Genomic DNA, 24,929 nt, shown 5'->3' with positions numbered 1-24,929 from the left:
TGGTGAACAGGCACCACTCTCATTGCTTGGGCCCTGGTGGGTTCTCCCGTGCCCTGGTTGAAGGAGGGGGCATGGGAGAGGTGTAAGGACCCGTGGAGACCTGCTTGTCCAAGAGCAACACCCCCAAGCCAGCAACATGCCCCAGCCATGGCACTCATGGCAGCAAAACATGCACCATGTGGAAACAAGAGCCAGGTAACACTGCCCGTCAAGAGGGCAGGACACGCGTTGGCTTCCCAGCTGGACTGCGGCATCCCTCCCAGGAGAAACTGGGCCAGGCTTGGATGAGCAGAAAGGTGGTATCTGCTCCCTGCCTACAGGCCTGCACCCCATCCCACCTCATAGCTGAGAACAGGGGAGTCATGGGCTGCCCTGGGGAGCCAACAGTGTGTGGGAGAGCCTGAGCCCAGATCTACCCTGCAGGTTCTTGTTCTCCCTCTTGAGGGTCTCCAGGTTGTCCAGGGACTCCTCATAGGCGTTCTTGAGTTTGAAGAGCTCCGTGCTCAAGCTGCGTGACTCCTTCTGCGATGCCTCCAGCTCTGCCTGGGTCTCCTCATACTTCTGCTTCCACTCTGCTAGGATCCTGTCGAAATTGCGCTGCTTCTTGTCCAAGGCAGCGCAGGCTGAGTTGGCACGTTCCAGGTCCACCGAGAGGTCCTCGATCTCTGTCTGCAGCCGGTGCTTGGTCTTTTCCAGCGAGGAGCACTTGGCATGGGCAGCCTCCACTGCCTCCTCCGCCTCCTGCAGCCGGATGGCCAGTTTCTTCCTGCCGAGGACAGCAAGAGATGAGTGCTCTCATCCCACGTGTCATCCCACCCCACTGCTCTAGGGAGAGGAGCCCACAGCCTGCCCAAAACAGCCTCAAGTTCAGGAAGGAGGGTGCAGTCTCACCCTGGGGTCTGAGAATCGCACAGAATCAATCACACAGAATCAATCACACAATCACAGAATGTCAGGGATTGGAAGGGACCTGGAAAGCTCATCCAGTGCAATCCCCCCATGGAGCAGGAACACCCAGATGAGGTTACACAGGAAGGTGTCCAGGCGGGTTGGAATGTCTGCACAGAAGGAGACTCCACAACCCCCCTGGGCAGCCTGGGCCAGTGAAAGCCCCATTCTTGAGCAGAAACCTGCCACCTGCGAGGAGCTGACTCCTGTTTGAGACTCACTTGGCTTCCTCCAGCTCCTCCGTCCTCTGAATGGCATCGGTCTCATACTTGGTTCTCCACTGGGCTACTTCTGCATTGGCCTTGGACAAGTTCCTCTGGAGCTCGCTCTTGGCCTCCACCTCCTCCTCGTACTGCTCGCGCAGCAGGTCGCAGTCGTGGCGGGAGGCTTGCAGGGCATGGGCCAGGGCGTTCTTGCTCTGAGGAACCAAGAGCTCATGAGAGGAGCCACTGGCCCCAGGCTCTGGGACACTGGCCATGGCACATGGACTGAGGGCAGCAGGAGGGAACTTATGTTTTTTCCAAGCTAAGAGCTGCCACTGGGGCTCCTGTGTGCAGCTCCGTCCCACCTCCCCAGTCCAAGCAGCCACGTCACTGTCACAGTGTGACACGTGTCACATCCCCTGAGATCTGTGTCTCCCTGAGCCCTTCAGATCAGCCACACCCCAGCAGCCTCATAGAATCATCTTGGTTGGAAGAGACCCTTAAGATCAGAGAATCTAAACCTAACGCAACCCTGGCACTAACCCATGTCCCTAAGAACCTCGTCTCCATGTTCTTTAAACCCCTCCAGGGATGGTGACTCCACCACTGCCCTGGGCAGCCTGTTCCACTGCTTGGTCTCACCTTGGTCTCTTCTTCCAGCTGCCTCTTGAGTTCCTCGATGTTCTGTGTGAATGAGGTCTTGCCACGGCTCAGCTGGTTGATAAAGGACTCTTTTTCCTCCAGCAGCCGACTCAGCTCCCCTGGGTTTAAACAAAGGCAAACCAGCTATTTTGGGGCCAAAGGGCTGCAATTTGCATTAGCCTGCCCTCTCCCAGAGCTGCATGAAGACCTCCAGCAGTCCCAGCTGTATCCCCACCCAGGCAGGCTGGGGCCCGTGGGCACAGGTACAGGCAGCTAAAGGCAAAGTACACCAGCCAGAAAACCCCTCTTGATACCCAAAGTCACAGCATGTCCCCAAGCATAACCAGTGTCACCACAGAGCTCCTCTGCCTTGCCAAGCTATATGGCATGTCTGCAAGTCCTGAGTGAAGGTCCAACACAGACATCCAGCTCTGCTACACTCCAGATGCAGCTCCTGCTATTTTTTTTGTCCATAGGAGGAGCAGAACGTTCTGTCCAGCTGAACCACGGCTCCTCGGCTCAAATGGCCCAGTGGAAGATGAACCACAGAAAAGCCACACGTCCCATGGCTGCTGCGCCCACCTACCGTTCTCGGTCTGCAGCCGGCCCCTCTGCGTGCTCACGTCGGTCAGTTGTCGCTGCAGCTCGTCCACTTTGGACTTGGCCTCGCTCAGCTGGTCCTCATAGGTGCGGCACAGCTTCTCAGCAGTGGCCTGCACACCACAGGCAAAGCCCACGTCAGACCCGGCTCTCCCCTAAAGCACCGCTCTCCCAGGACGGCTCAGCTGCTGCACCACCCTGGGACCTCGCTGCCCTGCTCGGCTCATCCCATGTGCGCTCAAGGTGGAGAGCAGGAGCCTGCTAGAGCTCTTGTGTCTCTGCTGAGCTCACAGGAGCTCTCAGCAGTCAGTCTCCCAGGAGATGTCATAGAATCATAGACTCATTTTGGCTGGAAGAGATCCTCAGAATCATCAAGTCCAACTATTAACCCAACTCTAGCACTAAACCACATCCCTAAGAACCTCATCTCCATGTCTTTTAAACCCCTCCAGGGATGGTGACTCCACCACTGCCCTGGGCAGCCTGTTCCAATGCCCGACAGCCCTTTCCGTGGATAATTTTTTCCTAATCTCCAGTCTAAACCTCACTTGATGCAACTTGAGGCCATTTCCTCTCATCCTGTCCAGCCAGATCATCCAGACTTGACTAGGACAAGCAAAGCACCCTGTAAGCATTGCTGTAGTAACACAAGGACAAGCTATACCTGGTGAAAAAGAGGGACTTGGCCATGGCAAAGAGCTACCCAGGATAACATCCCACATACATGGCTGCGCTGAACACGCCATGACCAGTTGCACTGATGTTCACCAAAGAGATGAACCTGCCCCATACAGAGCCAGCGCGCACCTTGTTCTTGGTGAGGTATTCAATGTTGGACGACAGGTCGTCCACCTCCATCTTCATCTCACTCTTCTCCTTCTCCAGCTTCTGCTTGACGCGCTGCAGGTTGTCGATCTGCTCGCTGAGCTCCGCCACGCTGTCCGCGTGCTTCTTGCGCAGGGCGGCCGCCGTGGACTCGTGCTGCAGAGTCGCCTCCTCCAGGTCCCGCCGCAGCTTCAGGAACTCCGCTTCCCGCTTCTTGTTCATCTCCAGCTGCGTGGCCGTCGCCCCACCAGCCTCCTCCAGCCGCTCGCTCAGCTCCTCCAGCTCCCGCGACACCTCCGCCCGCTGCTTCTCCACCTTGGCTCTGGCAGCGCGCTCGGCCTCCAGCTCCTCCTCCAGCTCCTCGATGCGGGCCTGGCAGAGACAGAATGAGGCGGTAACCTGGTGAAGCTCCAGCAGCTTTTGTCCCCAAAATGGAGCAAAGCGTCTCCTCTGATACCGGGGAGCATTAAGCCTGGAGGAATTGCTTGAGCTGTTTTGGGATTCTCTGGGACAGGCTTTCCTTGGTAGCCTGTTTTGCAGAGCTCCTGCTCTGCTCCGTGCCCTGCCGTCAGGATCCAGGTTGATTATTATCAGTTGCTTTTCAGTGGGAATGTCCATACAAACAAGCCTGAATCTTGGCGTCTCTGTCTGATAGGAAGCAGCCCAACATACTAGATTTAGATGCTCAGAGTTTGGGCACGGGATTTGTGGTTTTAGTCTGGCCAGAGAACTACATCCTAGAAGCTGTTCCCCATGCTGGTACTAGTGTTCACCTCAATAATTCATTCTTTAATTTTCAGTCTACCATGTTTTAACAGAGGGCTTTGCTCCTGCTAACAATGCCAGGTTTTTTCATCACACTTCTGCCAAAAAGATGCCCCTGTGCTTAGAGATGGACTGGCCTATGCAGACCCCTCGGCACATTACATCTGATGGAAATTTAGGACTCCTTCTTCCTGCCATACCTGGAGCTCCTTGATCTTCTTCTGCAGCTGGGCCTCAGTCACTTGCCCATCTTCAATCCTTGAATTCAGTTGACTCATTTCAAAATCTTTCCTGCACAGAAAGAGCACAGAGCCTGTGGTCAGACAAACACTGTCCTGCCAAGTGCCCCTGGCACCTAAAGCCAGAGGAAGATCGTTCCCTGCACTGTAATACCCAGGTCTAGAGGACAAAAAACCCACCCACAGAGGACAGGGGCTGCAAGGGTAAGAAGCAGCATATTGACGGCTCTGAGAGAGGGCTGGAGTGACCAAACTGGCAGAGAACCTGGCTCTGAGGCTTCCCATGAGGTCCTCAGGTGTTGTTCTCCAGTTCCCCAACAAGAATGGGACATGAGTGCTGAAGTCTCTACTTACAGCTGTCGTGCCAGCTCTGCATTAGGATCCTGTCAGGCAAGTCTCTCCTCTCCAACCCCATGTGCAGAAGAAAGTCTATCATGCCCTAATCTATTAGTCTGTGCAGCTGACAAACTCCTCAGCATCTCCATACAGTGCCCAGGGAAACTCAGCCCTCATTTTGTCTGGACTGACCACACCAGCAGGGCTCAAAGCCACATCCCAACAGAGGCCACATGTCACCTTGGTGTAGGGGTGGGTACTGTCCTGGCAGAGCGAGCACACAGCCCAGGCACATATCACACACTCACTTCTTGAGTTTTTCCTCCAGCTGTTGTTTGTCATTCTCCAGATCCATCACAGACTCCTGTGTCAGCTTCAGGTCTCCTTCAAGCTTCCTCTTTGCTCTTTCCAGGTCCATGCGGACTTTCTTTTCTTGTTCAAGAGAACTTTCCAGCTGGTGAATGAAGTGAGACAGGTTAGGGAGGGAAAGAACCTTCTGTAGCCCCAACCTTCCCCATGTCCATTGCTGTGGGAGTTTCACCCAGCCCCAAGATCCAGTACCATTCCCTCAGGCCAGGACTGCTCTCCATGGGGTTCTCTGCACCACCTCTTTGGTAGGGGCAGTTTGCCCGTGGGCTTATTAGTCAACTGGCCGTATTAAATGGGGACCAGATAACAATTCCACTCTCCAGATCCCGCTAAGGGAAAGCCTTTGTGCTCTCCTGGAGGTGTGACTCAAACCTCTCTCATTCCTCTGTCACCATCCCAGGACTCACATCATCCACTTGCTGCTCCAGTTTGACCTTGGCTTTGGTCAGCGTGTTGACCTTGTCTTCCTCAGCCTGCAGGTCATCCAGGGCCTGCTGGTGGGCCTCTTGCAGTGCTTTCTTCTCTTTTGTCAGCTTGGCAATGATCTCATCCAAAGCAGCCATCTCTTCAATCAGGTTTTTAACCTACATCAGTGGGGTCAAAAATTGCGTCTTCTCAGAAACAGGGGAAGCAAAGCAAAAGCATCAGCCTGACTCATGAAAGGCAGGAGTCCATGGGCCACAGTAGCTTGGCATCACAGCAGCAGCCAGCCCCTCTCCTCTTGGCCAGGCTAGTTCCACAGGTTTGCCAGTGTCCCAAATCGCTTGCCATTGCACAGAACCGGTTGCCCATAGCACTCCTGTGCAATGAGGCAGGAGCCCAGAAGGTTTTGACCTCTCCCACACCTTTTCGCACTGCCCTGCCCCAGCTCCCACACACCAGCAGCCTTGTCCCTGACATTTCTCTTTGGTGCCCCCAAAAGCACCAAGGCCTCTGGGCAATGATGCTGCACTCTGCAGGGAGGGTCCATTACCTTGTTCTCTGTGGCGTGCTTCTCCTTCTCCACCTTGGCCAGTGTGATCTCTAGATCATCAATGTCCTTCTTCAGCTCTGCACACTCATCCTCCAGCTTGCGCTTCTTGGCGGTGAGGTCTGAGTTCATCTCCTCCTCATCCTCCAGACGCTCTGTCAGCTCCTTCACCTTGGCCTCCAGTTGGATCTTGGACTTGATCAGCAGGTCACAGCGTTCCTCTGCATCTGCCAGGTTATCTTGTTCCTGGGACAGGCACAGCAGGGACAGTGCTCACCTACTGCCCCAAGAGCATACTGGCAGGCTCTTACCATGCTAACCTGGCCTAGAGATAAAGCTCTCATTGTGGGAGGGACAGAGCAAGCCCAAGTTGTTCAGGTGTATGAAAAAGAAGACAGCTCCAGTCACTGCCTATTTTGAAGGTCCATGGGACAACCACTAGCACTAACCAGGGCCAAAGACCTAATAGCAATTAAATCTTTCCAGAAGAAAGAAACACTGGATTGACACTTTCTGGCACTGATTAGCCATGGTTTGGTGAGCAAACATTGCCATCTCACCCACCTCCTTGTGATGAGATCACCCTTTCCAGAGCCAGGGGAACATGAATATTTGCAGCAGCCCTGAGATGGTAAGTCTGTGGTGCTGCTTCAGGTGTGCACCAAGTTTAACATCACATTTCAAACAGACTGTGGCAACGAGGGGGTCTCAGAACAGAAGGAGGGATCTAGCATGCTCTGCTCCTTCTTCTACCCATGGACCCTGCACCATGTTTACACTTGCAGAGAGAGGGTGAGGCACTCACTGCCTGTAGCTGGAGAGCCAGGTCATTCTTCTCCTGGATCATGGAGACCTGCTTCTCTTCCAGCTCCTTCCTCTTAGCCTCGGACTTCTCCAGAGCCTCCTTCAGCTTCTGGAACTCCTCCTTCAGGTTGGACATTTCCTTCTCAGTCTGAGCAGACTTGAGTAAAGGCTTGATCTTGAAGAACAGCTTCATCCAGGACCAGTTCTTGACAGCATTGAAGGCCCGGATGTTCCACTGGATGGTATAGAGGGCTTCCCTGGAGGGGTACAAGCACAGCATCATCATAGGTGTAGATTCCACATGTCACATCCTCACTACAGCACAGACCTGGCTTTTGCAGGCCTGGACATGGCTCTGTTCTCCACAAGTAGCAGTATGTTGGACAAATGGCACTTTGTCTGCACACCGTAGTGGCCCTGGTGGGATGAGTGGTGTGGCCTGGCCATCAGGTCTCCTCACTCTGCAGCCCTCTGAATCTTTCAGTGGAAACCAAAGGATCCCCCCACCTAGATACACTGACCCTCCCTGCCAGGCACATGTCAGACTTCTTGCAGATCTGCCTTCACCCAGAACTGGGCATTACCCACACACCGCCAGCCATAGCCAAACCCCAGAGCTCAAACCCCCCAGAATGTACAGAAGGAACGAGAAGACATGCTCACAAAGGTCTGCCTCCCCCCACAACTCTACCTCCTGCTGATGATCTTCTGGTACTCAATGCGCATGAGGTGCCCACGAATTCTGGCCTGCAGCATGGTCAAGATCTTGGCTAGACGCTCATCTCGCATCTCTTCCAGCAAACCCAGCAAACCAGCCTTAAAAAACACCTGTGGGGCAAGGCGGTGAGAACGGAGTCAACTGCAGAGAGGACAGAGAGCTAAGCGGTAACACAACCTGTCATGGACCTGGGCTACACATGGCCCAGAGCAGGGACGGACAGAGCAGCGAGGGCTTTGTGCTAGTGGTTTAGATGCCCTGCACAGGCACGCACCCCCACTCTTGGAGGTGAACCCACACAAGACACACGCACAGCTGGGCACCAAGTCTCCTTGCCCTGTACACATCCCTTCATATCCACCAGCAGGGACCAGGTGCTGTGTTGGGTGGTAGGAGGTCAGGCAGCAGTGATTTTCTGCTCAGACCTGTTTCTTCTGAACCTGCTTCTTCCTCTGCCCTCCTCAGTCCCATGCAGGGCTTCTGCAGGGCTGTGGCCAGGCAGAGAGCAAGTTGGGCAAGAGGAGCAACTGGGATTGCAGAGAGACAGGAGGGGCAACGTCTCCCTCCCAAGGACCAGCTGACTGGTCTCACCTTGGTATGACCAAACTTGTACTGTGAGTGGTCCAGCTCCAGGGAGCTCAGCAGCTTCTCTGTGGCCTTTCTGCTGTCCACAAACTTGTCATCTGGAATGGCTGCTGGATTCAGGATACGGTAGCTGCAGGGACAAAGCAGAGGGGGGATATGCAAGAGAACCCCAGCACAGAGTTGGTGGCTTCATCATCACACCTGTACCCCAGCTATGCCAGTTTCCCCTGGGCAAATGTCGCTGCAGCACAGGCTGGAGCTCCAAAGTGCAATATGGGCTCTCCTGCAGGGCAGACACCAGGGAACCCCACCAGATCTTAGTCCCTGAACAGAAGGAAGACTCTGCAGGTGGAGGCCACTGGCCTCACCACACCTGGTCAGGCCCAGGCTAAGCAGGGTGGATGGGGCCAGCCCGGAGAACATGAATGATCCCAAGGGCATAGAGAAACCTGAGCCAGGATTAGAGGACCTGAGCCTTGCCACCATCCGCCTGCACCAGCTCTGCATTCAGCACCTCAGACATCACCAGCCCTGCTGTCTCATCGTGTCTGGCACCAGACTATCCATGTCTATCACCACAGAGCCAGCAGCAGAGCTTTCCCAAACTGCATGTGCACTGGGAATGTTGTGGTGGTTTAGCCCAGTTCTGCACAAGCTGGGGAGTGGGTCAGAGCCAGGGCAAGTCTGCCTCCCCACAGAACACACGTGGGTTGCTGGGTGAGGAAGAAGAGGGAGTTACCGCTGCTTGAAGTCTGCGTAGAGGATCCTGTTGGGGAATCCCTTACGGCAGATGCGGATGCCTTCAAGGACACCGTTACATCGCAGCTGGTGCAGCACCAGGAAGGAATCTATGGCTCCTGCAGGTGAGAAGAAGGATGGAACATGCATTCAGTCCAAGCGCACAGGGGAAATGGAGCTGTAGCATGGACCTGAACTCTGGAAACAGCCCATGATTTTGAACACAGGTGTTAACCTGTCCTGCAGGCCTACGCTGAGCAGCAATGCTGCAGCCTGGGCTTCAGACAGCGGGAATCAGCCTGAAAGACTCATCCTTGCCTGCTGTTACACACGAGTGCAAGGCAGCCCAACCATCAATACACAGCCAAACTGGGAGCCTGGCAAAACTCATTCTCCCCAGTAGAGGAGATTGGCATGGGTTACAGGCATTTCCACACTGAGATGGCCTCAGTGACCACAGAAATGCTGAAAGAAAAGGGCTGGGCAGAAAGAGGGTGCGAGAGTCCCTGCCATCTCCCACATGTGGATGTCACCCAAAGGGACTGCCAGGGTGCTGTCTCAGTCCATACATACCTGGGGTCTTTGTCTCATTGGGGATGATGCAGCGGACAAAGTGGGGCTGAGTGGAGCGCAGGTTGGTCATCAGCTTGTTGAGATTCTCCTGTGGGGCAGATGTGGGGGTTGAGGCATGAAGTGACAGCTCTCTGCTCCCCTACAACCAATCTCTCCAGTCCCTTTTCCCCACGGGCAGGAAGGGAGCAGACACTGAGAGCCCCTTACCACTGTTCATGAGGGAGGAGTAATCTCCTCCTGCGTGGCTGCTCTGTGTGCTGTCCTGCCAACGGGACATCCCCAGCCCCACCGCAGGACCAAGTGCCTTCTGCCAGGGTGGGAGCGGTGGCAGAGGGGACTGGGCTGGCAGACATGCCAAACTGGCACCTGCAGGTTTTGCTATGCCGGAGAGAAGCCAGATGCTTCCCAAGTATTTGTAGGCAAAGTTTTGCTGCACCTGCAAATCCAGTGCTGGCATCTGCACTGGCTGCAGTTCTCATCTTGTCAGTTTTTCCCTGCACCTCCACAGTGCTGTCCATGCCCTTCGGCAATGACAGATGGCCCTGCTGATCCAGCCTGGGCCACCTTCTCTCTCCAAGGCAGGGCTCAAGCTTAGACATGGCCTAAGCCAAAACACGGTCCTGCTTTTGCTTATGGGAAAGGCATCTGCACCCTCTATATTTCAGTCTGCCTTGCCCTGCTCATACAGGCTCAGCCTGTCCTGGACAAGTTCCATGACATCATGGGGCAAATTCTCACTGCAGACTTTCTTCAAGGCCTGTGACTTGTCCAGGAGGAAGAAAGTCCCACATCACCCTGAATGGGGTTTCCAACACAAGCGCTGCCCTCGTTGAGCACCCTGTCACCACAAGGCACACAGCTTTGGGCTCACACACCCCTCTCTGCTGTTTTCCAGTTGCTTATTAAGCTCTGGGGTGGACAAATAACTCCTGTCATGAGCATGGGAATGGGGGAGTGTGTTATGCTGAGCTGCTAAATAGCTCAGGTCACCTCCCTGGACAGGCCAGCAAAGAGCTGCCTGCTCAGAGACCCGCAAGATTCTCCTCCATTTTCTTCTGCCCAAAGGCTGTCCTTCCCGCCGACAAGAATGAGGAGAGAAGTAGCACAGACTTAAAGTGATGTTCATGTAATACATTATCTAAACATCACTACAAGTCTTAACTGCCGCTCTCTCAAAGGTGAAGGAGCCGCTGAGCAGCACAAGCGTCACGAGGGTAGAAGCAGCACAAGCCCCAGCTCAAAGGGACCCATCGCTCTCCCAGCCTGGAGCCTCCTGTCCTTCCCTAGCAGCACAGGGACAGGGCTGGGACGCTGACAGATACCCCAGTGTCTTGGCAGGCAAGCGGGACTGGCACTGGGACACTCTGAGCATGCTTCCCCCATGGCCTTGAGCGAGGGGCTGGCTCTTACCTTGTGCAGTTGCGACACTGTTTGGAAAGAAGCTGCCTTTTTACGTTTCTCCTTGGTCCCTGGCTTGTGAGGTTCCTCTGTTGGGTTGAAATATTGATTAATTACGTCAGTGAAGCATCTGCTTGGCTTGGAGGGCTCAGGGTCACCCCCAAACACCTCTGAGTTGCCCACAGCCCCTGCTCTGTATAAAGCAGAGGTGGCAGCACCCTGCTGCAGAGCAAAGCCGCAGACCACCAAAAACATCTGCTGTGGCACCCAGCGCTGGGTGTTGTCCCTCAGCTCTTAGTAACAGGAGACCCCTTCACATATCCCAAGTCACAGGACCACCAGGACATCTGTACAGCACTGCACAAGCTCAGTCCTACCCAGGTCAGACAGGATTTTAGGGGTCAGTGTGGGTCTTCCTTTTGCCTGGGCTGCTAGGTGCAGGAATGCTGCACCAACAGTTGGGCATGGGGGTGAGGAGGCTTTGCTGTAAAGGGAGGGAGAGACTGAGGTCAAAAAAGGGGTGAGTTTGTTCCTCACCTGAAGTAGAACTCACATAGTTCTCATAGAGGGAGGCCAGGAGCTTGTTTTGGGATTTTTGGAAGACAGACACCACTGTCTCATTCAGGGGGTCCTTGTTCTTGTCCAACCACCCAATGATGTTGTAGGGCACCTGTCACCAGAGGAGAGAGGCAAAGGTAAGGACAGTTCTGCAAGAGGGACGGTGCGAGTGCTGAGGAAGAGCTGACAAGGGACGTACCACACCCGCATAGTGCACCAGCTCAAAATGGGCCTCATATTTCCGCTTTTTATCCGGACGGGGCTTCTGGAAGTTGGGCGATTTCCCAATGTGGTTGTCGTAGAGCTTGGCTTTGAACGACATGTCGGAGGCTTTCGGGAACATGCACTCCTCTTCGAGGATGGACAGGATTCCCAGCGGCTGCAGGGAGAAGGTGCTATAAAGATGTCTGAGCTCAGTGTTGCCACATCCTATCCCATTACCCTGTGTCACCGAGCAAGGTGAGGCAAGGCTCAAATTGGGAGACCTTGTCTTCATTCAGACAAATGGTACCAGACACTGGCCATGGAACAAGCTATCACTGGTGTGTTCCAGGCTGTGTCTGAGCTCCAGCCAGTCGGACTGGGATCAGCCAGGCTTGCAAGACATGGGGGCTTGCCCAGGTCCAACAGATTGTTGGGAAGGGGAGGATCCTCTCCAGTATCCTGACAAGTTTGCTCCTTTCCAAAACACAACAAAAAAAAGGTGAGTTTCCTCCATGCCATGGTGGAAATCTTTTAAATCTTTTATACAAGCTGTTCTGAATCGGTGAGTACTTGACTAAGATGCCCTGAGGGACAAGCAAATGGATTGGAAAAAAGGGGCAGAGATCACCATTCTCTGGAGGAAAAGGCTGCAGTGGGTTTTGTGGCTCACTGGTAGGTAGGAACAGAATTTTGTGGTTTCATAAAGTCATAATTTGTGTCAAAAAGGACTCAGTGGGCTGGAGAGTCTGAGCTGGAAGTGAAGGGAAAACAAAGCTGGGCACTTGCCACTGACTGGGGAGGGAATCGTTTCATTTCTGGTAGCACAGCACCCTCACTGTTCCAGTCTTTGCAAACAAGCTGCCTACCAGAAGTACCATTCCTGTGCCCTGACTCATGCGTTACCTTCTCAATTAGGTCGATGCAAGCCTGCAGGTCCAGGCCAAAGTCAATGAAGACCCATTCGATGCCTTCCTTCTTGTATTCTTCTTGTTCCAGGACAAACATATGGTGGTTGAAGAACTGTTGCAGTTTCTCGTTGGTGAAGTTGATGCACAGCTGCTCAAAGCTGTTGAACTGCAAGAACAAAACAAACCTGCGTCAGAAGGAGCAACTCCAGACACAAAGGGATTCACTCTTCTGCTTTGTCTGGGTGATCTTTGCCAGGTTCATCTGGATTGCTACCAGAACAGGTAGCCAGGAATCACTGGAAAGTGTGTCCACAGCAATGTTAGAACAGCCCTTGCGAGCTGCCTGTTTGCTCTTCATAAATTAATTCAGACAAGAGCTCTTTTTCAATCAAGGCCAGCAGTTTCTTGGAGAAGACAGAGAAGACACTGAGCTGTTTAGCTACAACATTCCCCCAAACCATTGCAGAGGGCACACAGAACTCACATCAAAGATCTCGAAGCCTGCGATGTCCAGTACTCCGATGAAGAACTGTCTGGCCAGCTTGGTGTCTAGAGTCTTGTTGATCCGAGTCACCAGCCACTTGAACATGCGATCGTAGGTGGCTTTAGCCAGGGCTCCTACAGCATAGACAACCTACCAAAGCAAAGCAGAGAGAGGGTCATGAGCACTTATACTTCTCCCTGCTTTTGCTGGAGCTGGAAGCTGAAGAACAGAGCTCCTCTTGGCACACAAAGGACAGACAGACAGATTTAGGGAGTTCATGGTTACAGTATATGCTCCAGGATTAGTCTTCACATGCTCTCAAGTGTGTTTTTATATCCCTGGTCTGGTCTCAGCCTCTAAGGTTTTAGGATACAGTTTCAGTCTAAAGCGATATTTTCAGAAGCCTTGTGCATAGCAGGAGCCTACAGCTCACTTTGGGTAAGACATTAGCTCCTGAGGTCTTCTTGAATTTTACTTGAGTACTGGCTTGCACTGTTCAGACCAGCTTTGAGTTCCTAACTGTGATGTGGCTAGAATCTGACAAGCTAAATTTTTGGTGCATTTGAGTCTCTCACAAGATCAGTTTAGGTGAGTTTTAGATGAGTTCTTAGGTGAGTTTTCTACTTTCCAGAGCTGAACTCTTCATGGGAGTGTGACTGTCTCTGAAACAGATCCATAGAAACAGGACCACTTCTGGCTGCTACCTAACCCACATTTCAAAGATACGGAATTGAATATCCAAAGTTATCTGTCAGCTCTGCCACCATCTTTCCCAGCTGCTATGGGCAAGTAACTGCAGATATATCTCCTCATGCTTCTCTGTGATCTTCTCCTAAACCAAGAGAGTGGACTGAAGCATCAGTTGCTCTGTGCAGAGAACATCACACAGCAGACCTGCCTGCAGAGGAGTCGCACACCATGTGAGCAGGGAGCCCGTGTCCCACTCACCTGCTCCACGTTCTGACCTTTGGTCACGTACTCATTGCCCACTTTCACACGAGGATGGAGCAACCCCTTGATGAGGTCAGCTGAGCTGATTCCCATGAGGTAGGCAGCTTTGTCAGCACCTGTAAAACAGTGCAGAGGCATGGGGAGTCAGCAAGAAAGCCCCAGGAACGAAAAATAGAAAATAAAATTACCAGCTCCTCCACTGACCAATGCTAACTACACTAGTTTTCCCACCTGCTCCAGAGTCTGTCCAGTGTCTAATGTGATTTCCCATCTTGGATATTTTACACTTTCTCCTGCCTGAGAAGTCACCGTTTGGAGAAGATACCTATCAAGTTTTTGAGTATTCTTGATCTGGGGATCTCTATGCATTTTCCAGTGAAAATCTGGATTCCCACAGACTGAATTTGAACTGACCAGAAGAGAGGTGATTTTCTTGCTTATCTTTCATAGACTTCTAATAGCAGATTGTAGCCAGAAAATCACCTTTGTAGGGAAAGATCTGCTACATCAAAATCTTCTTTCATTATCAGCTGAACCCTGTGCTGAGATTCCTCAGGCAAGGGGAACTCTTCCTTCATGAGCAGGTCCTTGCAGTCCTGATCCACCCAGGGAAGTTATCACAACCTGCCTTTGGAGGAATCTGCCTGGCAGCACAGAGCCAAACTCACTTTCAGTGCCGTCAGCCTCTGCCTGCTCTTCCCGTTGCTTTTGCTTGAATTTCATATTGCCGAAGTGCATGATAGCGCCCACTATTTTATAGGAGCCGTATTTCTCATCGTTGCTGAAGCCCAAGATGTCCATGGCGTGCTGAGGAGAGACAAAGTAGTATAGGTAGAACAAAGTCAGCACTCTGAGTTGAGGGTTGGTTCTCCCACCATCTCCTAAGGCACTCTCTCTATCTTGGGGCTCTGGATGGACATCTAGACAAAGAAACCTGTCCGTGGGATTTTGAATGCGAGTCCAGCTCCCACAAGATCTATCTGAAAGCAAAAGGACTAGCTTAGCATCCACAAGCAGGAGCTTTTCCAAGCTGAGGTCTCATCTCATGTGAGCCATGAGAAGTGCTCACATGCTACAGGCCCTTCCTAATGCAGGGAATTACTCTTCCTTCTCTCTGCCTGAAGGAGGCTGTTGTTGGAGATCAGAGTCACTCTGCTCCTTCTTGCAGGCTCACAGCATGTGTAGAGCAACTGCCAATAGAGCATCTTACAGCTAGTTTAGAGGTGGACACAGAAAAGCCAAGATATGTCCCCATGTCTGCCCAGAAGGCGGTTGTGCCCTCCCCCAGGCAGTGTAGTGTGAAGGAAGGACACTTACATCTGTTGCCATGAGTTCCTCACCATCATCCAGGTTGTCCACAGTTGTCACACCCTGGGAGCAGAAGTGGTAGTCATATGGGTTGAGAGAGAGCAGCAGCATATCTGTTGGGGGAAGACATGCAGAGGGTGAGGCCAGCCTGACAGAGACAAGGCTGGGGCAGAGGGACAACCTTGGGCACAGATGAAGAGGTAAGGCTTCACCAGCCTCAACTAGAGGGCACCAGCCGGTGGGAGGAACAGTCTCTTCACGCCCAGGCAAGTCCACACATGGGTCCATCTCTTCTCTGATGTGCCTCCTGCTTGCTATCTTGGGATACAGCTAGGCTGCAGACTGATTTAGAAGTGGCCATCCATGTCCTTGTGACCACCAGATAAGATTACTGCTCTGCACAGCTCTCCAGACCTGCCTAATAAGGTATTGTTCCCAAGCCAGCAACAAGCTCGAGAGCCGGCAGCCGAGGCTGACCACCCCAGGGGATGGTGCCAGCCATCCTTCTGCAGCCTGGAAACTTTTCCTGTGCACTCCATGTGCCCTGGCACCTGAGGGGAAGGGCTGCTCAGAGCACGGGACTGCCCTGGGCCAAATTCAAGTCAGGTGGGACTGTCCTGGGGAACACATCTAGGATATGTCTACACCAGGGCTGCTGCAAGTGAGCTGAGCAGCTGTTTTCAAGCTCATCTGAAACAAGTCATGTCATTAGAACGGCTGAAGAAGCCCAGAGTGGGCTGCAAAACGCTTCCCCTTACCCCAAAATGAGTAAATACCCAGGCTGCAAACACTGAGGTCAGCGCTGTACTCACCACACAATGAGCATGCTATGCAAGGCAGCTTTGCCAAGTGTACTTCTACCATGCATGTGGACCCTGAGTGACCATTTCTCTGCTCATAGACAATTGCAGAAAGGGCTTTAGTCTGGCTTCTCAGTCAGTGAGGATAAAGGAGGCTAGACTGGATGACCTCTTGAAATCCCTTCCACTCCGAATTATCCACCAATCCTATGATCTTGCACAGCTAGCAGAGCATTCAAGGGCAGTACCTACATGGTGAGCTGGTTTTGCTCATTCCCTGGGGACCCTGTGGCTGACAATAGAGCTCTTTGTGGCTATTTTGAGATGACCATGTTATAAAGGTTATGCTGCAGCTTTGGCTGCCTTACCTTGCAGCTCTGGTTTCTTCCCAGAGAGGATCTGGTAGTAGATATGATAGCTTCGCTCTTTGGGTTGCTGGAAAATCACTCTTGATTTTTCCAGAAGATCTAGAAGCAAACAGGGCAGAGGAGTGAGAAAAGGGCTTGTTCTTTCCTGGAGCTGACCCAGCATGGGCACAAACAGTGAGATGAAATCCCTCCCCGCTGCAGCTGGCGCACGTTTACTCACAGATGTCGATGTCTGCAGAAGCCAGCTTCCCCGAGGGGCCAAAGTGGATCCGGATGAACTTGCCCTGAAAACATGCACAGGAGGTAAGTGCTGGGCTTGACAGCACAGGTACACTTCCGAACAGCTCCTAGAAACCTCATATAACTACAAGACACTGGTAATTTCCCACTTCTTAGGCTTCTGCTGATGCCAGGCAAGCTACTGGGGTCTGTGAGAGGGAGGTGAGTGAAGTTCTCTGGTTTGTAATATGCAGAGGGTCAGATGGCATAAGGCTTTACACACTAGGTAGGTGGCAATTTCACTCACAGCAGATAAACCCCTGTCCTCAGGCCTGTTCTTAAAGCTCAGCACTTCTGCAGGGCAGCCTGCCCACAGCCTCCTGCTCTGCTGTGTGCTGAGGAATCTCACCCAGGAGCATCTCATTCCTTCCAAAGCACAAGAACAGGCATCAAAGCCACCTGTGGCCGATCAGCTCTGCATCCCACAGCACAGCTGGGCTTAGCAAGAAAAGACGCTTCCCCCTGGAAGGGGCACACTTATCTGTCCCAGCTCCAGCACTCCAGGCTGTGATTACTGGTCCTCTCCACTTTGGTGCTCTAAGGGACTTCTCTCCAGCCACAGGCTGTGACAGCAGAGCTGTTTGTTCGGGCCAGCACCCCATTTACTGCACTGATGTAGCAGGGAGAAGCCTGGCCTCAGCAGTCCGGTCTCACCATGATGCAGAGCTAGATCCTGCTACATGCCTTTGGTTCACACCATACAAAACCGCAATACCACAAGCAATGCGTTCATCTTACATAAACGTGGCACATCATCTCTCTGTCTTGCTAAGGCACTTACAAAACGTGAGGAGTTGTCATTTCTTATGGTTTTGGCATTGCCGAAAGCTTCCATAGCTGGGTTAGCCTCGATGATTTGATCTTCGAGGGTGCCCTGGAAAACAAAACCAGAAGATGTGTCTGCTGTCACCCAGCCAGAGGGGATCTGTTACCAAAACATAGAGAAACAGAGACTGGGGCTCCTTGCACCATCTTCCTGCCACGCTCCTGGGCGGTCTTTAAGAGCCTTGCTCCTGAGACATCTCCTTGTCTCATGAGAGGATGCAGTTTGACTTAGGGGTCAGCAGAGCTGGATTTTGCACCAATGCCCTCTGGGCTTCTCCTTGCCTAAACTGGCCCCTCTGAAGATGCAGGCTGCTGTCCCCCCTGCACACAGCAGTCCTTAGCCCCTTTCTTAGGCTGCTACAATACACAAACCAAGACCAAGCACAGACTGTTACCACAACAGTCTGAAAATTTTCAGGCTCTTTGACTCTGCCAGGAGCCTCCTCTTTCACCAAACCAAAGCCTTGGACGGTTCAAATCACAGCACGTTGCAGAAGAAGAGGTCCAGAGAACAGGCTTATCTATGACTCTTACACCAACGTGTACAGCAGGGCCACAATGTGATGGGAACACATTACAGGTCCCAGCTGGCATAATCTGCTGAACTCACTGGAGCTCCCCTCAGCAAGGCCCAAAATTAATCTTCCCCCAAACTTGTTTTTCCATTTGTGTCTCATACGTGCAGTTTGAAGAGAAAGAGGCAGCCTCTACCTAATGCACACAAAGGACACCAAGAATTCACAGGGAGAAGCAAGAGACTCGTGCCAAGCTACATGGAGGACAGTGGGATTTGACAACAGCTGCAGAGTTTGGTGGCACGGACACCTGCAGGATATTTCATGAGAGCTTTTGCCCATGCTCTGACACATTACAGTCCATAGGGCTTTCCTTAGGTGGGAAACACCAGCTCTGGGCTCTGCCCACCAAAAGCCACGCTGTCTTTTGGACGACTGCTCCCCACCTCTGCAGCTCCAGGCACTTGAAGAGCAAAAGAGACAGGGAGCAGCGGCGAATCACGGCTTTACTAACAGCCTGGGTTCTGTCACTCGGATATCCTTTGATCTGTTAACTTTCAATTCAGCCTGAAGTAAAATTGCCTGGCCTGTGAGATTGAACAGGGGCTGTCCCATGGGCTGCCCTGGGACCCACAAAGTCAGCCCCCCAGCTATCTCAGCTTTAGTAAGTTTGCCCAAGAGGTCCAAGACTCACATTAATGAGTGCCCCCCGCCCAAGAGTGTGCATCAGCTACAGGCTGTCCCTCGGCATGCAGAGGAAGCGAGGGCCCAGGACGCATGATGAGCTGCTGAAAAGGCTGAGCCCTTGGGGTGCTGGAAGTGCCAGGGACTGAACCTTTGCTGGATTTAGAAAGCACTCAGTTGTTTCCTTGGAGCTAAGCAAGCACCTCCGAAATGTGCCCCAGAGCAGGACATCAGCTGCCTGCAGTGTGGTGGGTCGAGCCAGCTCAGATCTTTGCAGAAGGTGGCGTGTCCAGGCACCATCATGGTCCCGGTCTGCAGCCAGAGCAAAGCACTGCCCGGGGCAAAGAGGCTCTTCCCCTGCCCCCCAGCACCACCACCCTCACCTGGGCCTCGAGCCTTGGAGGAATTTACCAGGTCAAAGGGGCTTCACTATCCCTTTGGAGGAGCCCACGCCACCCCCAGGCAAACACTGCACTGGTTTGAAATGGGTTGGACTGGGTTGGACTAGGTGGTTGGGTTGAACTAGATGATCTCCAGAGGTCCCTTCCAACCCCAAACATTCTGTGAGAATTTGAAGAGTAATGATCCCTTGAAGGAGAGGCTGGAGTCAGAAAGGTAGAAAGTCACTAAGAGATGAAACACCAAATCTTCAAACTATAGGAAGCCAGGAGATACAAATCCAAGCAGGGAACTGAATGCAGCTCCCAGAGCCAAGGGAGATGCCCCACAGCACATTCCCCATCACCCCGTCACAGCTCTGTGCTGCAGCAGAACCCTGATCTCAGTGCTAAAGACCAGGAATCTACAACACTTACCCCAGTTTTAGTGGCAAGAGCTGCCTAGAGAAAGGAAAGAAAATTGTCTTTAGAAATTCAGAAAAGGCAGGCAGGCAAGAACCACAAGAATCATGGTCAGAAAAGCAGGGCATGACCATTTAGTGCCAAAAAACGTCCAAGAAAAAAATGGGAGGATTAAACTTTATAAGAGATGCCAAAAAGTTGTTAAATAGATTAGCTCAAGAAAATAGAGAAATGCGTCAAAAAGCAAGAACAGTTAAATCCAAACCCAAAGAAGAGTAAAGAAAATAATGCTGAAGTATTGCTTATCTGGTACCTAAAGCAGCCAGTTTGCTTCTACAAGGGAAAAGCAGGCTGGAGCCTCAACATGTCAAGAAGAAATAAGCAATTGCAAGGGCAGCTCAAAAATAACCAGCACCAAAGAAATGCAAGAATCAAAACAAGAGCAAGAAAAGCACAAGGTAGAAAAGGGTCAAAATGAACAAGAGGGGAAAAAAAGGAGAAAAGGGTGAAAAGCAAGGCTTAAAAGAGACAAGGTGGGAAATGGCAGGTTTATTCCATTCTTTTAATGCTTCTTAAGAAGATGATCTGTGGGGTGGTGAAGGAGGGAGAAGATAGAGGGCAACTAAAGCACCTCTTGCAGGCTGCGCAGATTGAGCAGCCACATTAAAAAAATCTCATTTCCCCTTGAGCAGAATAATTTCAAGCCTTGCTTGTTCAAAAGTCGGGGAAAAGCCAAGCCCTGGGTGGGTGAGACCAAAACACGCTTCCAATGCAAAAAGTTGAGGGAAGAAAAAAATAAGTAACAAGAAGAAAGGGGGAGGAGGGGAAAAAAGGGGAAAAAAAATAATAAAGAAAGGAAGAAAACAGCAAGAACTTGTTTCAAAAGAGGGTCTTACTAATTTCTTGCCCGGTGTGTCGCCCAAGGCTGCGACAATGGCAAAGTACTGAATGACCCGCTTGGTGTTTACAGTCTTACCAGCACCAGATTCTCCGCTTAGAGTAACAGAAATACACAGATCAAGGACATGAGGCAAAGAACAGGCACAACTTCAACCAGACACCCTGCCAACCTGCCACCCCGCTCATCGTGCTGGAGGGAGAAGCGAAGTATCGGAGGGACGGGGATGCCGGCACTATCAATCCCCTCCAGCCTCAGGGTGTACGTGCTCATCTTTGGGGCTTCTCTTTGGAGCAAAACGCAGCTCCATCATCACAAGCTCAGGCTCTGCCTCCTTGCAGGTGCCGTGGGGGCTCAGCTGCCCAACACAGACATGGCAGGAGGTGCTGGCGCCCACCAAGGCCGTACGGCCCTGGCCCCGGGGCTTCAGCTGTTCATGCTCAGCGGGAACTGGCCTCTCGTGCTGCGGCCGGGCAGTTCCAGCTCACTCAGTTGTTGGGGTGCTTGGAGCTGGCAGCAGCACCGAGCCGGGGCGAGTCCTGCCCGGGCGGGCGCGGGGACCGGCGTGCCCGGCGCAGAGTGTGGGCGGTCGGCGGCCCCCACTGAGCTCATCCCTGGAGTTAGCTGATCTGCCATTGTAATCCCAGATCACAAAGAGCCGGGGTGGGCCGGGGAGCAGGGCTCGGACACGCGCCAAGCATCTCTCAGCAGCCCCTGCCTTTCCTAATTAGGATATGGCGGAGGCTAAAAATGTCCGTGGCTCCTGGCAGCGGCGTAGGGTCCTTTAGAGTCCTTTATATAGCCCTTATCTATATGTCACTTGAAATCAACCTGGCCTACACCCTCCCATGTCACCCCCCTCCCCTGCAACGCCCCTCAGGCCACCACCACCATCTCCCTCTGGCCTTGGCCTCCATCTCTCCTTCCCCCTCACTCCTCCTCGGACGCTGGTGGCCGGGGTGCCCCACGGCAGCTCCTGCAGCTGTCGGGGTGTGGGGGAGCCCACCGGGGGCTTTGTCACCTGGTGCGGCGGCAGGCTGGGCGGGAAGGGACAGGGGTGACAGCTGCTGGGGCAGGGGGGACATGGCCAGGGGGGCCTCCTGGGGCTCAGGGTGCTGGCCCAGGGCTGCCCAGGAGGGCAGCATGAGGGGACATTGACTGCTGGGCAGGGCAAGGGCATGGAAGGCACTTACGTGATGAGCATGGACTGGTTTTCGCGGTCTGGAAGAGAAAGAGCAGGCGTTAGGCTGGTGCCACCCACCTCACCCCCTGTCCCAGGAGCCCAAACCCCCCAAGATGGGGGTCCCCGGGGCGAGGGCTTACTGCGCAGCATGTCATTGTAAGCGTTGTCGGCGATGGAGTAGATGTGCGGGGGTGCCTCTGAGCGCCGCTTGCCCTTGTAGGCGGCCACCACGGGCGCGGTGTAGACGGGCAGCCACTTGTAGGGGTTGATGGTGACGCAGAAGAGCCCTGAGTAGGTCTGGGGGGGAGAGGGGGTGGATGAGGGATGGAGGAGCCCTGATGTCCCCTCACCTCCCCACCCAGGGGGTGACCCCTGGTGCCATCGGCTTACGTAGATCATCCAGTGGGAGTAGCGGCGCTTCAGGTTATAGAGCACGGAAGCCTCGTTGAGGTGTGTCAGCATGGCCATGTCCTCAATCATGTCGAACTTCGGGGGGTTCATTTGCTGCACCTCATCTTCCTTCACCACCCGCGTCTGCCAGAGGACACATCAGATGGACCCCAGCCCCACCAAACACCCTCTCCCCCAAAACTGGGGTGGGTGGACATAGTTGCAGCCCCATGCTGGGGACAGTGCCTGTTGTCCTCTTGACAGGGCTGCCTTCTATTTTGGGGTGATGGGGCCAGGGGAGCCCCACCAGCACCCCAGCCACAAAACCCACCTGGGAAAAGCAAGCCCAAGCCTGTCCCCTCCCCAGGGACACGGGCAGTGGCCGAGCCCAGCAAAGGGGGTCCAAGCTGGGGGACACCAAGATGTCACCCCACAACATGCTTAACACCCCTGTCTTGTGCTCTTCTTCGCATCCTAAAACCCCACAGCAGCACAGACTTCAGCTCGGAGACACCCTCGGTTATTCAGGCAAACAGCTGAAGCCTGTACCCCAGCACTTAGAACTGGATTTACTTAATCCCAAGAAACCAAGCACTGGGGAGCTATTGCATTACATATCTGGCCTGAATGGAAGAAGTTTGATTTATCAAAGGGTCTTGTTAGTAAAGATTAAATGAAACCTTTCTAAGAGGTTTTTTTCACAGGTGAATGTGAAGTGAGTGGTCCCAGAGTGTGAGGTGTTGAAAGCAAGAGGGTAGATAGAGGAGAAGGGTGGGTTTATGCCTCTTGAAACTGTTCCTGCTGGAAATACTGATCCAGGGAAAAGAGATATGGTTTAAAATTTTGTAAATCCATGCCAAATTGCTACAAAAACCAGTTTAAAGAGGAAACAGCAAAAAAAGGTTTGGAAAATGCCTTGTCTGCACAAGCTGAAAATCTCCAACCACAGCATTTTAAACACCAGAATAAACTTTCCAAATTGACACCCCCTCTCCAACACCCTTTCTTTTGGGGCAGCAAAAATATTTTTTCTGGTTTTTTTTTTCCAATTTCAGACAAAAATAGTTTCGAAACTTTGACACTTTTCAAAGACGATTATGAATATTTCTTTTAAATGCAGCAGACATGAGCACTTCTCAGTGCTGTGACGACTATCCAAGAAACAGCAATAACAAAGTCTACCATCTACTGCCTGGTCAGGTCCCTGGTCTTTTTCCCAGTTTTACACTAGCGTAATGATGTTGCGTGGCCACTCAACGCCTGTCCCTGAGAAATTAATATTAATTAATTAATTAATATTAATTAAGCTAATTTGCGGCTATTTCTACTGGATATTATCCTCACAAATATCAGCTGATCGTTGCTTTGCCTCCCTCCTGCTGCTGGAGAGCCGGCGCCTCACCACCAGACATAGCTGCTCCTACCCCTTTGTCCAGCGCTTATTCTGCTGCGCTTCTCAGCTAAAATGAGCAAGAATTGGCCAACTGGCCCCTTACCTCTTGTTTTGACCTTTGAGATGAGCCGGGCAGCGGTTCAGCATTGCACGGGGCTGTGCTGGAGCCGGTGCTGCCTTTGGGCAGATCTTCCAGCCCAACTGTCCCCCTGTCCCCTTCCGTCTGTCTCCCACAGCAAACTGTGCTTGCAAGCAAACCCTCGATGGGGGGATGCTGAACCGTTGCCACTCTTGACAAGTAACTGGCCTACGTGTCCTGACACCCTGCGGTGTGTGTCCCCTCGGGGCACGGCTGATCGCTCAGCATGGAAGGGTTATCAGCAAGAGCTTGGATAGTTTCAAACATGATCTTATCACGCGTATCCCCCACCCGCACACACTTGCCAGCGCTTGGAAAATGAAAGGTATTTTGCTTACCTCCTTATTTTTGGTTTCCACAGTGACTTTGCCACCAGAGCTTTCTTTGATTTCCACTTCGATATAAGCTTCTTTCTCATCCGGGATCCAAGCTCGCTTCTTTCCTAAAGGAGGAGAAAAAAGGAAGGGAAGGGAAGGGAAGGGAAGGGAAGGGAAGGGAAGGGAAGGGAAGGGAAGGGAAGGGAAGGGAAGGGAAGGGAAGGGAAGGGAAGGGAAGGGAAGGGAAGGAAAGGAAAGGAAAGGAAAGGAAAGGAAAGGAAAGGAAAGGAAAGGAAAGGAAAGGAAAGGAAAGGAAAGGAAAGGAAAGGAAAGGAAAGGAGAAAGAAGAAAGGAATATGAAATGTAGGAAATCATTTGAAATTTTCAGCTGAAAGACGCATAAATGCAGTCCAATAACGTGGAATGACAATGATTCCTACACTCCAGTCACAGGAGCTGGGATTTCTTTGCCTTTTTCATGTTTGGCAGCTGTTTAATTTGCCAAGGTCAACTTTAATCTGATAGAAGTCTGCTGTTTCATGTGTGCTTGCACTCAGATCACCGTGAAAAGAGAATGGTGAGAGAAAGCAAAACTGTCCTTGTTTGTCAAGCCAAGAGGAGCAAGTTGGGCCCTGAAGCCCCAAGCATGGTGAGCGCGGTACAGCAGGGTGGCTGGCACAGAGCAGACACCTCCAGAATGAGACAGAACTGGAGAAGGCTTTGCCACCGGTCCCTCAGCCCTTCCGTCCCTGAGGGTCGGAGGAGAGGAGCAGCCGCTTCCACTCACATCTCAGCAGACAAAGAGACAGTCAAAAATCTACTTTTCCAACTTCTGACATCTTCCTGTCCTCCAAGGTGAGGGGGACAATTCTGCAGCACCTGCAGTACCACAGGTACCAGCACTGGGAAAGGGACGGGGATGCTCCGCAAAGAGAGCCATGGCCAAAGCTGCCCTGGGGCTGTGCCGAGAGCTGCCCTGGGCTCTTACCATCGAACGGGATTGTCTGAAGCTTCAGCTGCTCCGTGTAGCTTTTCCGGAGGTATTCAGCAGCCTCCCCAAACTCGCTCATGTCCAGCATAGACATCTTGCCCAGCTAGACAAAGACTTGGCAACAGCAAAGGAAAACTGAAAGACACCTGAAAGCTGGAAGGAAGGAAGGAAGGGACAAGGAGTCAGTGCATGGGGAAAGCACTCGCTGCTGGGCTGCTAAC

General features: G+C 52.6%; 1 protein-coding gene across 1 annotated transcript in view; it reads right to left on the bottom strand.

Annotated features, from left to right (window-relative positions):
* The window catches only part of MYH7B (myosin heavy chain 7B), a gene marked incomplete at its 3' end in the record, with an annotated part of 28,636 nt that overhangs the window by 2,909 nt on the left and 798 nt on the right, over positions 1-24,929 (bottom strand). The window contains exons 2-33 of the mRNA XM_080354716.1: positions 24,706-24,861; positions 23,739-23,842; positions 21,869-22,012; positions 21,619-21,775; positions 21,489-21,516; positions 20,294-20,390; positions 19,413-19,436; positions 17,355-17,447; positions 16,515-16,578; positions 16,295-16,393; positions 15,136-15,239; positions 14,487-14,625; positions 13,816-13,934; positions 12,868-13,017; positions 12,379-12,549; positions 11,471-11,650; positions 11,251-11,383; positions 10,726-10,802; positions 9,316-9,403; positions 8,744-8,861; positions 8,011-8,134; positions 7,393-7,529; positions 6,703-6,958; positions 5,901-6,143; positions 5,335-5,511; positions 4,867-5,012; positions 4,184-4,274; positions 3,201-3,590; positions 2,380-2,506; positions 1,794-1,912; positions 1,170-1,366; positions 417-766 (exon numbers count right to left, since the gene is read on the bottom strand). Of these exons, the coding sequence (XP_080210842.1) occupies positions 417-766; positions 1,170-1,366; positions 1,794-1,912; positions 2,380-2,506; positions 3,201-3,590; positions 4,184-4,274; positions 4,867-5,012; positions 5,335-5,511; positions 5,901-6,143; positions 6,703-6,958; positions 7,393-7,529; positions 8,011-8,134; positions 8,744-8,861; positions 9,316-9,403; positions 10,726-10,802; positions 11,251-11,383; positions 11,471-11,650; positions 12,379-12,549; positions 12,868-13,017; positions 13,816-13,934; positions 14,487-14,625; positions 15,136-15,239; positions 16,295-16,393; positions 16,515-16,578; positions 17,355-17,447; positions 19,413-19,436; positions 20,294-20,390; positions 21,489-21,516; positions 21,619-21,775; positions 21,869-22,012; positions 23,739-23,842; positions 24,706-24,802 (4,543 nt within the window). The 5' untranslated portion in view covers positions 24,803-24,861. The remainder of the gene's footprint in view (positions 1-416; positions 767-1,169; positions 1,367-1,793; positions 1,913-2,379; positions 2,507-3,200; positions 3,591-4,183; positions 4,275-4,866; positions 5,013-5,334; positions 5,512-5,900; positions 6,144-6,702; positions 6,959-7,392; positions 7,530-8,010; positions 8,135-8,743; positions 8,862-9,315; positions 9,404-10,725; positions 10,803-11,250; positions 11,384-11,470; positions 11,651-12,378; positions 12,550-12,867; positions 13,018-13,815; positions 13,935-14,486; positions 14,626-15,135; positions 15,240-16,294; positions 16,394-16,514; positions 16,579-17,354; positions 17,448-19,412; positions 19,437-20,293; positions 20,391-21,488; positions 21,517-21,618; positions 21,776-21,868; positions 22,013-23,738; positions 23,843-24,705; positions 24,862-24,929) is intronic.

Source organism: Nesoenas mayeri, assembly GCF_963082525.1.
Source record: "Nesoenas mayeri genome assembly, chromosome: 16".
Taxonomy (NCBI): Eukaryota; Metazoa; Chordata; class Aves; order Columbiformes; family Columbidae; genus Nesoenas; species Nesoenas mayeri.
The sequence above is the reverse complement of the archived record's forward strand: the minus strand, read 5'-3'. Positions and strand labels throughout refer to the sequence as shown.